The 14,449-nt window shown below is 47.3% G+C and overlaps 1 protein-coding gene across 1 annotated transcript in view; it reads left to right on the forward strand.

Moving 5' to 3' along the window:
* The first annotated feature begins 850 nt into the window (after window positions 1-850).
* Window positions 851-14,449, forward strand: part of LOC142591351 (uncharacterized) — a 28,090-nt gene continuing 14,491 nt past the window's right edge. Inside the window, exons 1-8 of the mRNA XM_075703675.1 lie at window positions 851-961; window positions 2,868-3,003; window positions 5,091-5,177; window positions 6,851-7,028; window positions 7,853-8,049; window positions 8,571-8,885; window positions 10,780-10,933; window positions 13,957-14,052. Coding sequence (XP_075559790.1) covers window positions 909-961; window positions 2,868-3,003; window positions 5,091-5,177; window positions 6,851-7,028; window positions 7,853-8,049; window positions 8,571-8,885; window positions 10,780-10,933; window positions 13,957-14,052 — 1,216 coding nt within the window. The 5' untranslated portion in view covers window positions 851-908. The remainder of the gene's footprint in view (window positions 962-2,867; window positions 3,004-5,090; window positions 5,178-6,850; window positions 7,029-7,852; window positions 8,050-8,570; window positions 8,886-10,779; window positions 10,934-13,956; window positions 14,053-14,449) is intronic.

Here is a 14,449-nt window from a genome sequence, read left to right on the forward strand (position 1 = left end):
ATCGGCCTTCGAAAGCATAACTGCTTTATTGAAGCGGAGTACACTTTGCCGACTACTCCGGGGTTTCGTGTAGCCACTCGGATCCGTTTCTCGCCGAGTCAGCTGACCCCTCAAGGAAGTTGCGTCACCCGCGGTTCACGGGCGAGATGGATGTATGGAGTGAGGTTAAGGCAGAGAATACAGAAGAAAGCCCACACTGTGGAAGAGCGTGACATTTGCACTGGTGTCGTGTACAGGGTAAAATAATTTACACCCTTTAAAATGAATAAGGGTGTAAATCGGTATATAACTCCCACTCTTACACCCTTTCGTGTGTAAGGGTGCGAATTGTAGAATATTAACCTAAGGACCTGCTAGAGCTAGCGAACAGGCCTATAGCTGTCAGTATAAGGCCACGGCTACCTGGAATGTGGCGGGCACCCACCTTCAGGCATTAACAGCCTGGTCTACGCAGTAAAGGTTGTTGTTGTTGTTGTTGTTGTTGTTGTTGTCGTCGTCGTCGTCGTCGTCATCGTCGTCGTCGTCGTCACGCGTGTGCCTCTAAAGTTTATTCACTCACTCAAGAAACCTTCGTTGTTGCTGCTGTTGTTGTATTCACGCGTGTGGCTCCTACCCACAAAGAGGGATTGCCCAAGAAATGGGTGGATTACTCCAAATTATTACGGAGCAAAAATTTCCGAATATCTATGTAATTTTACGGTGGATTACAACGAGTGGGTTGGACGTCTCCTTCCGTCACCCAATTATTTATGCCTTTCCCTCTAAGTGGGTACATGCCAGGGTTAATGGCCACTATCATTAGCATCAGTCAGAACTCTTCAAAAGCCGTTGGAGCACCGCGTTCGACAACAGCCTCCCTTACTCTCGCGTCGGGTTTCCGGACGCCCGACCATCGCCTGCGTGGAACCATGGCCCGATTTTTCGTCCTGCGGTCTCGTTCGCCCTCCGTGATATCGCTGAGGTGAGCGGCGCTTATTTCTTGCTCGCCGATTGCTGTACCGAAAGATTGTGGCTCAGTTGTTCCCAGTATTCGAGGCTCATTGCACTGAAGTGACTCGCGCCGGCCATGCTGATGACGTCATCAGCCTGCCCCTCGAGCGGTAATATACCAGTTAGAAGCGCTTGACATCGTTTCTTTTAGAGCTATCGGTACCGTTTCGAACCGTTGCCGGGGTATCGGGAAACGTTCGTTTTTTTCTTTTTCAACCAATTTAATGGGTTTTAGTTTGCTTCATGTCACTTCGCATCGATGTTACGCAAGCTCGTGGACCTGACTGCCGGACCAGAATCGTCGTCTGTTCCCGTGCCTCGAAACCTGCGACGCTGTAATGCTACTCTCTTACTTCACGTGCATTTCATCTCCTCGATATCTCGCTCTGTTACGTCACATGCAGGGAGCCGTCACTCTCACCTTTCGCTTCGTCGCTCGGGCAACATCAGTCTTTTCGTTACTTGAACAGCACCTCAAGCGTAAACCGTTTCTCTGTCCTTACTACTTCCGATGAAGTGCATAGGGATACGATAAGTATTTCCTATTCACCTCTTGTTATTGACTGATCTTTCATAAAAGCTTTCTCGTTTCTTTTTTCGAAAATTCAGCGGCGAGATGCGCCCGTTAGCCGATTTGCATTCGTGCTCCGACGAACTCATATCGTGCTGACCCAAATACGCAAGTGATGGCACAAAGTATTCGAAGGTTTGCGAATCTCACGCTTACCCCTCAATAATAACACGGCATTTAAATTTAAGGATGTAGTTTATTTATTTATTTATTTATTTATTTATTTATATAAATTTATTTATTTATGTGAACGACTGCGCACAAGCAGGAGGGTCATACAAAGCAATACACGCATACATATATACGATGACGCGTACAGTTGACACTAGCAACAAACAAGTACAACTATTTTCCAAGTTTCAAACAGTTAGAATTCACAATGAAGGGAATAATGTTACACGAACAGGCACAAAATCAGCGCGAACTACAAATTAAACAGCGGAATTGAGCGACCAAGAATTATAGGTTCAAAAAATTTCTATCGGCTATTCTTCAGCGGCAAAAAAAAGGTGCGTTTGTTTGTGCCAGACCAAACGCACATTTTTGCGGAGTCTGGTTGAGAAATCGCCAGTAATTTTTTAGACACAGAGATTGAATCAACTATTTCGGAGAAATTAGCTTTCTTTATTATCTTAATTGTGAATATGCCAATTTGGGAGCTGTAAACAATCATAGGAGAGGTGAAACAATTCTGTTTCCAGTAAAGTCCACATCCTGTGTTTGACGTTGTTTCTCTATTTTTTCATTTTTTTCCGTAGAAAAAAACTTATGCTCAGCATTGAAAAAAAAAATACCGCGTGACTTATGTAACCGCGCACGCCCGCACGATAGCAGCCCCATGAAACAGTCTCAGAAGGCAAGCAAGCTCCGAGATTTCAAGCGGGCATCTCGGAGGTCATCGTTTAACTCCGCTTTTCATCGTCACCGACTTTTTTTTGACGTCGGTACGCCGTAATCGCCTGGACATACTTGCGCTTCGTGGAAAAGAGACGCATGCTGTTATCGTCGTATTTCTTCCTGCTAATTAAGCTAGAAATCGCTTCCCCTCGACCCCCCCCCCCTTTGCGACCGTTTCCTCTAACATCCACACTGGTGCATTCCCGTCTAGTAGCGTTACACTCGTCATTTCTCGTTCCATCGCTCGTTGCGTGGTCCCTAGTTTCTTGTCAAGCTTCTTTATTAATCTCTCAGTGTCTTCGCCATTTGCAAGTACCTGTAGAATGCAATGGAACATAGTGTCTTGTATGGACCCAAATCTATGCGTGTCGCCACGCACGTACAGACACCCTCGCGCATTCCCGTGCAGATCACTCAATGACCCTATGTACCAGCGGTACCAGGTCAAAGCCCGCCGCCACTGGAAGGAGATCTTCGCCTCGTTCATCCTCCTCGCGTGCTTCCTCATGGTCCTGATGTTCATCGCGGGATGGAACAAGAACATGGTACGGAAGCCGTTAAGGCCCGAAGCTGGGCTAGCTGGAACTTAAGCATTTGGGACGCTTCCAGCGCTTAGGGTGCACATGGAACACACCGGAAGAAGAAAAGAAACTATCGGACAGAAATGACAGCGTCCTTACTGGCATGATGCATTTCCTTGTTCTTTTCCGGAATATTTCTGCCACGTAAGATAGAAGAGGAACGCATGACAAGAAAGACTGACAACAGGACAGCAAGGAAAGCGGCCTGCTGTCTTTTGTAGCATGTCTGAATTGTCCCCCTTTATTTGTAATATCTACAATTTGATTCAATGTAACAGTAATATCCCCCTATCCTTTCTCTTGCATCATTGTCTGTTTGCTTCATGTGCTCTTTCAAGACATGTGTAATTTCAAGCCATTTACAGCGCTTGAAGGTTCCCTGCAACCCTTGCTTTGAAACCACCGTATCTGCTCTAGATCTATTCTCAATATTTCAAAAAAGATCAAAGTACAAAAAGAATTATGATAATGTGCAGAAACCCAAGTTATCGGTCATGGAAATTTCAAATTAACAGCAAAAATAGAGTTCCCACAACTCAGACTTTTCGCGGCTTCGCATGTGCTGTAGCCCTGGCCACGAAGAGACCTACAGCGGCCGCTGTTACTTCTTCCACCCTCATACTTCTGTATGGTCTTGCCGATTGTTTATCAGCAAAGACGGACTACACGGTATATTACATTATGTAGAGCTTTCAAGCTTGCAAGTTTCGAGAACATTTGCGGTCACAAGAACGGCCTGAGTACGAGAGAATCATTCATTCATTCATTCTCTGATTTATTGGTAATCTTTGACGTCATGTGGACGTAGTCATATTTGGGACTCTTGGGGAAATATGACGGCACCCTCGACAAATCGCACTTGTGCCCACCGGGGCGATTTGTCGAGGATGTCATAAGAAGTGGAAGTACAGCCCTTCATTTTGCTTCCACCATAAATAACCCCTTTTCCGGGACAGGAACACACAGTTTTCATAGAATACTTCCCACGAAGTCCGAACTGTGTCAGCTTTGCTATGCAGTGTTGCTTAAAGCATGCACGCAATACAAGAGACATTAGAGACGTGTCGTTGGGCTAGTCGGTTTGTAGGCACTTTTCTTCAAGAGTGGTAAATAAATCATACTAACAAATGACACTGATGAATGATACAATGCAGTAGGGACGTATGCAATGTCCCTATAAACACCGCTCATGCATTCTTGCGGCTGCACCGTATCCTTGCCACCTAAACTGCTCATGACGACATGAATAACGGCCTTATAGGTCCATTGGCTGGATTTGTGAAGACGTCAAGAACAACCATTGCTTTATCGAAGGCAAGAAGAACAGCTTCAATGCTAACATTATTCATATTACTTCTGGTGCTTAAATATCACAAAATACCACTGCGTCCAAGGTCTAGACATAAAACGTAGACCAACGCAGCGCAAGGATTTTGTCAAGGCTTAGTTGTCCTCTACAAAAGTCCGCGTCTACGGGCTACAGCGCGTCCTTGTTTTGCGTTCACTTTGTTTATACCAAGATTCATCTGAACGCAAGCTGACCCATCGTCCATCTTCGTTCTGTGAATTTGGCCGTTCCAAGACACGCGTTTGCGCGTTCGCCGTTGTTCAAGTTGCGCAAAGCGTGCTTAGCAAGCCACGTTGGCCGCTAAAGAAAAACGAAACTGCAACGCCGCTATGCAGTTGTCGACTACAAAGGAGGCGACCGCGATGTAAAATGCACTGCATTTTTACAACAATACGCGCAGTTTGGGCTGCATCGGACTACTCGCCTCTCTCTCTCTCTCTGATGCGGCGAACTCCCTTTCATACACAGGAGGCAACGCTACGAAGGCTAGAATTACATAGAATTACTTCTAGAAGATTGATGCTTAGGCAGCTCTCCCAACTTTGCAAGCCACTAAAGAACACAATTAGGTAATCGCAGGTAATCTTGGAGGCTTTTAAAAGGCTCGCTTCCAGCTGATTCTGTTCTAGCCGAATGCCTATACACTAAGAACTTTGCATAAATTTCCGAGAGTTTTGTGTTTTCTTATCTTTTTTTCTTGCAGACATCCGATGTCAAATCGTTCCGGGGCCCTCGCCAAAGGGGCCCCTTCGGTCTTCCCAAGACGGCCTCTGCTGAGGACGAAGAACTGGCAAGTAGAACTTTGTCTAAGGGAGGAAAGAAATCCTTGCTGGTGTTACCCTATAGGAGGCATTCGCGCGAGGAAGCGCAATATGGCCTTTCTTCCTTTCCTTTCCTTTCCCTGGGCTGTAGCGCACGATCAGAGGTCGGGGGAGGGCTCCTCCACGAGAGACCAGTTGTTGTGCGGCACATTGCCCAACTTCTTTCTCCCGAAAACAAGAATATCCAACGAGCTTTTATTCTTGTGATTCGTGTTGTAACACACATATCTCGCTTGCGTACACTCGTAATCTAACTCCACAAATAAGCTCCACTGACTCGGCGGAACTATTTGAAGGATATTACGAATAGTTTCCACTTGGTAGAAGCTTCAGGAAAAATTCGCTGTTAGTAAAAGTAGCTGCAGGAAGTTCGACCACCGTGGAAACAGTCTATAGTCAGGGACGTTTGTTCCAGCCAGGTCGCACTTAGGTTCCAATTGGTAGGTTAGACCTACATGTGGAACGCAATTACGACTGTATCAGAGGAAACACTGACGCCATACTTGAGCACAACTTACTTTGACTACGCAGGCAAAGCTACGCAAACGAAGCGCACGAGTCAGAGCATAAATAGTTTGCTCTTTAAGAAGTGAGTACAGAGTAAGATTCACTATAACTGGTTTAAATACTGACGGAAAAAATTCTACGCTATATTAGCGTTTGCCTTCGTCTTCGCCGGACACGCAATGATGCCGAAATATCGTGCGCGTTGAAAAAAACGAGAGTCTCAGTAGGGAGACTGTAAACGAAGTACCGCCTTTAAGAGCGATTTAGTGTCTATAACTGACAGTTTTACACCCTTACGTCTGCAAAAGTGTGAGTTATGTGCCGACTTGCGCCCGTAACGGAGCACATCAGATTACAGTGTACGGCTGCGTTCGCCCCTACCGCCTTAAACCATGAATTGGGCGTCATTCTTTGTGGGCGAAACGCCTGCTGTAAAATATTGTGCCACTGACCTTACGTCTCTTCCATTCAGTGTCAACCGTCACGATTTTCTGTGTCACTAAGTACGGCTCGCCACCACGGAAACGTTCGTCACAAAAAGAGGCTCATCCCAAAGTACCAGCCTTGTTTATTACTATAATTTAATTTTTTGGTCTCAAAAGAAGCGACACCAAACCTGCAGCGGGTGATATATTACGTCTTGTCGTCTGCTGTTAAATTTGATCTTTTACGATACGAAACGAGGAAAGCTATCGCGAATCTTTTTTCCTAAAGGCGTTGCCTTGCGGCCACAATGCCTCCGTAGCCAGGAAAACCGAAAACGAGAGCGATATCAGTCATATCCTGAATACTTGACGTTTTGATAAGAGTGCAGAAGCTCCGTTATCGTAGATCTGCTTGCTCAGCCACTCAAAATCGTCCGCGAGTAGGTACAGCGACTACGTACTCGCCATAGACGTCATCTCCGTGACAAAAGCAAGACATTTTCTAAACATGCACAGTTCTTTGTACAAATGAACAAATGAATGACGGAGTAAATACGCTAACTCTAAGCAATGTTTCAGAGTATTCGAGGCCATAGTTTGGCAGGAAGAAATGATTTTAGATGCATCCCTTGTTTACGCAGCACTAAATAGAAAGAGTTTTGGGAGTAAACCTAGTATAATAATTGATAAGCTGAACATATGCGTCGCAGACAACAGAGGAAGTGGGCCAAAGGCCGCTGGCCCGGAGTGCCACGGAGGCGCCGCAAGACGACGTGCAGCCTAGAGTAAGGACACACGTGGGTATGATGACACCGGCTGTCGACGCTGTGACTGAGCCTGCACTGGGGACATCGGCTGAACAGGGGGATCAGCACCAGGAGCAAGGAGGTGAGGCAGACAGACACAGACATGCATAGACAGACAGAGACGCATGGATGATGACATTTATATAGGCAGATAAGACATTGAGACGGAAGATCTACACCGAGACAAAACAAAGGTACAGATGGATAGCCATAGATATACATATGCGCACAGGTGTATAAAGAGATGGACAATCCGACTCATAGATACCTAGGTAGTTAGCTCAGACGATCGGACTGACGGACAGACAGACGAATAGACATAGATAAGACAGACGGATAGGCATAGATAAGGCAGACGGATAGACATAGATAAGACAGACATACGGATAGACATAGACAAGACAGACAGACGGATAGACATAGATAAGACAGACGGATAGCCATAGACAAGACAGACGGATAGCCATAGACAAGACAGACAGGCGGATAGACATAGATAAGACAGACAGACGGATAGACATAGATAAGACAGACAGACGGATAGACATAGACAAGACAGACAGACGGATAGACATAGACAAGACAGACAGACGGATAGACATAGACAAGACAGACAGACGGATAGACATAGATAAGACAGACGGATAGCCATAGACAAGACAGACGGATAGCCATAGACAAGACAGACAGGCGGATAGACATAGACAAGACAGACAGACGGACAGACATAGACAAGACAGACAGACGGATAGACATAGACAAGACAGAGAGACAGACAGATATTACCCATTTATATCGGAGCTGGCCGGCGCGAAGAAACTGATGTCGCCTTGCTGCAAGAAGAAATTAATGTGTCCCAAATTTGACCTAAACATGTCCCATGAAGCCCACCCCAACCTGTTCCAGGCGGCCAAATGTACGCTGCGCCTCGTGCGGCGGTCACCGATGGGGGTGAAGCCGCGTGCAACACTTCCCTGTGCCGCCACATGAAGGACTGGTTCGACGCAACGGTCGGCAGCCAGGCGGACCCGTGCAAGGAGTGGAACACGTTCGTGTGCCAAGCGTCAGTCGCGTTCCCCAGCTTCGACTCCAGCCCAGCCAAGGTCTGTGGTGCGCGCCGTGCAGCGCAAGTCGGTGCCTTTCTGTGTTGTGACCATACGTACCACTCAGAAACTGTAGCTTATGCAACCATAATCTCTACCGGGAAGCGCTTGCGGCGAACGCTAGACGCGAAGGCGATCTTTCTGGTTCTTTTTATTCCTTTTCCCCGCACGGCCGCTGACGCCGCTGTCGCGGATGGGCGGAGGCGAGCGCCATCTGGTGGTGCTGCAAGGAACCCAACGGCCCGCGCCTTCCGCTATGATTGGTTGAATTGTCTGTCGACGGAGACGAAGAAATCCCGGGAGGCTAGTCATAGAGTTTCGCTGTAAAATGGCATATTGTGGAGACTGTCCTTCATAATGCGGTGGACTTAAAAAGGTTGTGGTGTTGATTGTGATGACGATAATGATGCTAGTGATGATCGTTAAGTAGAGGAAGAGACATCTATGCATCATTATCAGTTCATGTCTACAGACTTCGAAATCTATTATCGTAAGAGTAAATTGGTGTGCCCTATTCGCAGCATGTGGCAACCACCGAGGAAAACAGAACAGACGACCCTACCGTCGCACAGAAGCATGCAACCAGTGAAGCAGACGGCCAGGAACTCATGATGTCCTGCCTGAAATACGCGCGGAATCTGGCAGAGGGAGTGCAGGATGTGCTGTCTTTCTTGGAGCAGTTCAACCTGGACCTGCGCCGCATGGTTGACGATCCCACAGATGATCCCGTGCAGCGCATGATGCAACTTTCTCTTGAATATGGCGTCGACACACCGGTGTCCTTTTCGCGGAAGTACGACGTTACCGCAGAAGCATCAGCGCCTTTCACTGTTCAAGTAAGGTTTAGTTTTTTTTTAGTAGAAAGGATTCGCCGGCAATGTAAAATAATATTTCAAAAAATCAACACATCAAAATTACCCTTGGATGCCTTACTTGAATAACTGCAAACATAAATTCTATCTAGGACACTCCATTAGTCCGTGTGGAGGCTTTTCCGTTCATTTGCTGCTAAAGTGAAACAAATTTTTTATTCTATGTAAACTTTCACCACAGCCAAGCGCCATAGCCAGCCCAGTAATTAAACAGTTAGCTACTGAATCTTAGTTAATTAGCGAACGGGCTGCGATGACTATTCAATCATGTAGTGTCCGCCGTACTGAAAGAACGAAGAGTGAAGAAAACATAATAACATCCCTTAAATCCTTGTTTTATTTGTTTTTATTTTACTAGGTCACCCTGTACCTGACAAACTACACAACTTATTTTTAGCCTGTTGCAATAATACATTTAGAAGTGCTTTGTTAATATCAATGGCATAGTAAACAGTTTGAGGAAGTATGATCCAAACGTAAATAGTCGGTGAACAGAAGCGTTTTGGAACGAATTTTTTTAATGGGCTTCGAAGCATGTTTATGAGCATGTCTGGTCATTCGTGCATAATAGGTTCGAAATATAACATTCTGATGTTGGTGATAATCTTAATCAACATAGCGATTGGTCCTGCCACGTGTACCCGCCTCCACTGATGACCATCCTCAATGAGGCATAATCGTCATGCATACGGCAAGCGACTTCCTTTAAACTTTTCTCTCTCAATTATACTTGCAGAACTCATAATTGCTTGGCAAGACATAGTCTGCATGGAAGGAAACAAAGGTCAAGATTATTCTCAGAAATACGAGTCCCAGTAATCCATGACTATATAATTTGATGGCTCGCTGCCACAAATATACACTTCACCTCGCTCATATTTAGCGAATGTCCACGCGTCGCATCATGCCGAGGCAAGGCCGACGTGCGTACCTTGGGAGTTTCCGGCCTAATGCATATCGCTTGCATAGGAGGGGCCCATAAAAATTATCCCCTCGATTGTGTTCATACTTCACAGCGTTACGGTCACAATGAGGAGGTCCGCAGAACCATATTCTGACTCCAAGACCTTGATTTGTCTGGCGTGGGAAACGCCTTCGATATGCTGCCAAAAACTCGACTGAAGTTTTTTTCTTTATTTTTCTGTCTCTTATAATACAGACCCAGAGAATATAAATTATTGACTTCGGTAATAAGATAGCGTCAGAAAGCCTCAATCCGTTCGAAATACGAAAAAAAATGTAGAGCTAGTATAGTCTGTGGAGTTCTTACCCGTCCTGTTGGGGCAAAGGAACGACAACACAGTAGTGCAAACAATCACAAGGGCATTTCTTGCACCTTTCATAGACTAATGCCTGCTAGACGAGTTTCTATCCAGAAAACATGCCGATGGGCGCGCGACACATCACCAGACTCACCAGACCAGATAACGAGCGGATATGTTCGCCCCATGCTGGACACCAACGCCTGGTCGTTCGCGCGTACATTCACGCGAACGGTGGCGCGTTCGAATGATGTTCATTCCGAGGTAGGCCTCACGAGACGGTCTCGCATAAGCACGGATCGGCGCACGCGCAGAACGTCCGCGCCGCTTGCTGTACCCGAGCCAAAGAGGAAGAGCCTTCTCCTTTCTGCGCCCAAGTCACCCCGCCGTTAGGTGGCGTTAGCAGAGCCGCACTCGCGCCGTCTCTCGCAATGCGCTTCAACCAGGCCGACTGCCGCTGGCACCGAGCCACTCGGCGAAGCCGGATTGCAGGAGACGGGAGCTATGCGGGAAAACAACATATCAGGGGACGCGTGAGAGTCGCGCACCCCCACGGGTCCTGCACTCGAATACCGTCGCTTATTCGTCCTCACCAGATCACCTTGAACCCCGAAGTGAACGAATTCGTCAACGCGCTGCACTCGCTAGAAGAGGACGATGCCGACGACTTCTACCAGTTCCTCCTCGCGCACTACGCTCTGGTGGACGACGCGAACGTGACGGAGCAGCTCATGGATGCGGACGAAGAGAGTGAGTGTGCGCATCGCGTTTCTCAGTCTCCAGTGCTTATGGGCGGCGAGGTGGAAACACTACTTGCTCGCAACCGATATCCGCAATGAGATGAGGCATGCGTAATGCTGCAGCAAATGCCCGGAGACCACTCAGCACATATGACCCGCCATATGCGATTAAAAAGTTACCAACGAAACTGGTGCCGCAAAGGCAGCACAAGTTTTCCACATTTTCTAATATCGTACTAACGGGCAACGAGAATAGGCACCCAGCCGTTCATTGAATGTTGGTCGACAGTGCCCTGAAGTGTCACCGTACCTATGGCGTGTTATTTGAAGCGGCCAGAAGTCATGCTGCTACTTTAAATAAAAACTAAAGACTACATGCGCTCACAATGACGGAGAGATGGCTTAATGCATCAGTCAAGTTGTGCAATGCTTCTTGTGCAACAATGTCAGTGTTACAAGGAAACACTTCAGGTAGAGTCGAGTTAGAAAATCAGCTGTTCCCAGCGCGCGCCGTCTCTACCGTCAATGTGGGTGGTTACCGTTTTCGCATGTTATATGGGGGGGGGGGGCCTTCGACAGAGTTAATTGTGCGGTTTTACGGGCCAAACGCCACGATCTGATTATGAGGCACGCCGTAGTGGGGGACTGCGAATTAATTTTGACCAATTGGGGTCCTTTAACGTGCACCTAAATCTAAGTACACGAATGCTCTTGTACTTCGTCCCCGCCCCCCTCGAAATGCGGCCGCCGTGGCCAGGATTTGAACCGACGGCCTCGTGCTTAGCAGCGCAGCACCAAAGTCACTAAACAATCACTGCGGGTCTTCGACAGGGTCATAATGTTAGGGATACTTCTTTTTTTTTTTTTTTTGCGGAACTCGCCCACGGCTAAGTCTACTTTTTTCGAGGACACACCGTTCCTCTTACATCGCGTTTGCTGGGTCCCCGAGTGACCTTTAAACAGTATTTCGCACTTAATTAGCAAGAAAGAGGAAGAGTAACGCTGCATGCAGCGCAGCATCAAAATTACACTGCACAAGGCGGATCCAAAGAGCCTTCTCTCTGGAAGTAGTTGCTGCACCATACAATTTCACTGCTCATAATTTTTTTTTCAATCAGTAGCTTTATCGTCCACCGCTTCTTTCGTTTATTGTCTTTGGAGTTGTATGATGCAGGCTTATCTTTTTCCCATGTACTACTTCAGTGCAGTTCTGGGAGATATCATTAGTGAGCATTGTGGCAAATTCCGCGCTCGGTTAGCTTTCGCCCGTTGGTCGTTGACCATCATTCCGAACAGCGATGAGACGACGAGGGAAACCGAGCTTGCCCGGGAACCCTGTCGCCACCCAACAGCTTCGCCAGCGTAACTGGGATGTGCAAATGTCAGATTTACAGTGTTTGCATAACATGGCACTGTATAGCACACTTATTTGGCAGAACCATAAGTATGTGATAGCCAGAAGAATACTACTAATGCGGTCGCATGTCGGTTCGCGAACTCCGTGCCTGTTGAAGTGTTCGTCAATCGCTACTGCTTTCCTCTACGATTTGCCTACACAGTATTGCTCTGAAAAGATGCGCGATTTCATTTACGCGCTCAACGCTGGTTAAGCTTGCTTTTATTTCCTTGCGTCCTACAGCGCCGAAGCGCGTATATTTGCAGGGTGCCGTAAACGTACTGTAATTGCGCGCGTGCATGTTACAAATGCCCAGCACCTATTGCAGCTTCGCCACCTTTCGTCGCTCTCATTTATGCAGCAGTATTGCAAGTAAACGGATAACAAGGCATGACCTGCAACATGTGCATTATGCAACAGGAATGGAAAACGTGCGACATATTTAACTTACCGTCTCACACACAAGAAATGGCACGTGAAAGAAACTGTAGAGACTGACTACCGTTCAATTTTTACTACCTCCGGTTCTTTAAGGAGCCCCTCCCCAGGCCCCATAGCAAATTTTGCTTATACGCTGTAAGTTGTTACGTGCCTTCTCGGGAGCGTTCTGCCGCAAAAAGTATTCAAATCGGCTCATTAATAGCCGAGATAGACATAATTTAATGCCGCAGACCCATAATTTAATGCCTCAAACCTAACCTCCGCAAACCAAATACCTTCCCTGCGCGCTCCCATACCCGACCTCGAGGATCACGTGACGCATGCGTCACAGGCCCCGCCTTCATTTTTTTCCTGTTTTTTTCTTTCTTTTTTGCAGCACTGCGCATTAGCGCTGACGGCGTTGCGCGCGACCTCTTTCTATTGTCTCGTTTCGCCCAGCACCGATTTTGCGCGCTGCGCACAAGGACACATAACAAACGGTATAATTCAGTGCTACACGAATACTGAGGCATAGCAAGCGGATCGCAGCGCATGATCACGTGCTGGAACACGGTAGAAAATGGCATAGTTTTGGTACCTGCGCACGTGACTGCATGACCGTGGGAGCAAGCAGACGAAGCGGAAGCACATCTCCCTTGCTTCGGTGCGAAGTAAAGCAAAAAAAAAAAAAAACACGCAGACATTTCGTTTGTGTGTTTTTATTATTTCTGTGAACTTCAATTCATCAATTCAAGCAACAGATCGCACAGATAATAGATGTTGCCTTCAATATTTCTCGAAGTCACATGTCAACACGAGCGACGTCACAAGCACGTAGACGCAGGGACACTGCTACGTCACCGTCCGGCTTGGAGCACGGTCGCCGCGAGGAAAAGGAAAACCGGCGTTCGGTTTGAAATTTCAGACCTTTCCGCGGCGCGTAGCGATGTAACACTTTGCAGACACGATCGTTATCACGCAAGGTATGTTCTGCGCTTGTCAGCTCAAAACGGCCAGAACTGGGGAGGTGGTAACCCACACCCAAAACTCGGGTACGCGAGCACTTTTGCGTTCTAAATTCGTTGTAAAGGCAGTCTCTCCGGCCCTGTGTTCAACCTCGCGCCCAGCAGCACGACGCCATAACCACACAGCCATAGCGACGGGTCAATGCTTGCGCCCTTTCATAACGTTCTCTGTTCTCTGTTCGCTGAATCCAGTCGCACAGTTCGTGAACAAGACAGCAGCAGCAGGCTCCGGGCAACCATTCAGAATGAGCCTCGCAGGCCTCGCCAACTCCACGGGCATCTCGACAGGTGTGTTTATGCGGTGACACCTCGGCTCACCCTACGCTATAGGAGCCGCGTTCGGAATCGCTCAGTCTGACCTCTCGCTTTATTTTTATTTTTTTAATGAATCGCTTCACTGTACGACTTCTTCATACCACGCCCAAGTCCCAGGGAAGGCACTACGTCAGGGTGACGTCACGACTTCGAAAATAAGTATTTTTTTTCTATGTTCGGGCCCTATTCGAGCGCCGAAAACGGTTTCCTAAACTTGTTGAGTCGTTGACTCGTTGGTCCCTTTAGTACGGATATCGAGCCTTCGACAATGAGAAATTAACCAGACCCGAGTAGATGCAGTCGAAATTTGTGACATCACGGCGGGAAAGTGCGATAACATCAGAACGATGTCACTACACGTATCTTTCAT

This window comes from Dermacentor variabilis, chromosome 8 (genome assembly GCF_050947875.1).
Source record: "Dermacentor variabilis isolate Ectoservices chromosome 8, ASM5094787v1, whole genome shotgun sequence".
Lineage (NCBI taxonomy): Eukaryota > Metazoa > Arthropoda > Arachnida > Ixodida > Ixodidae > Dermacentor > Dermacentor variabilis.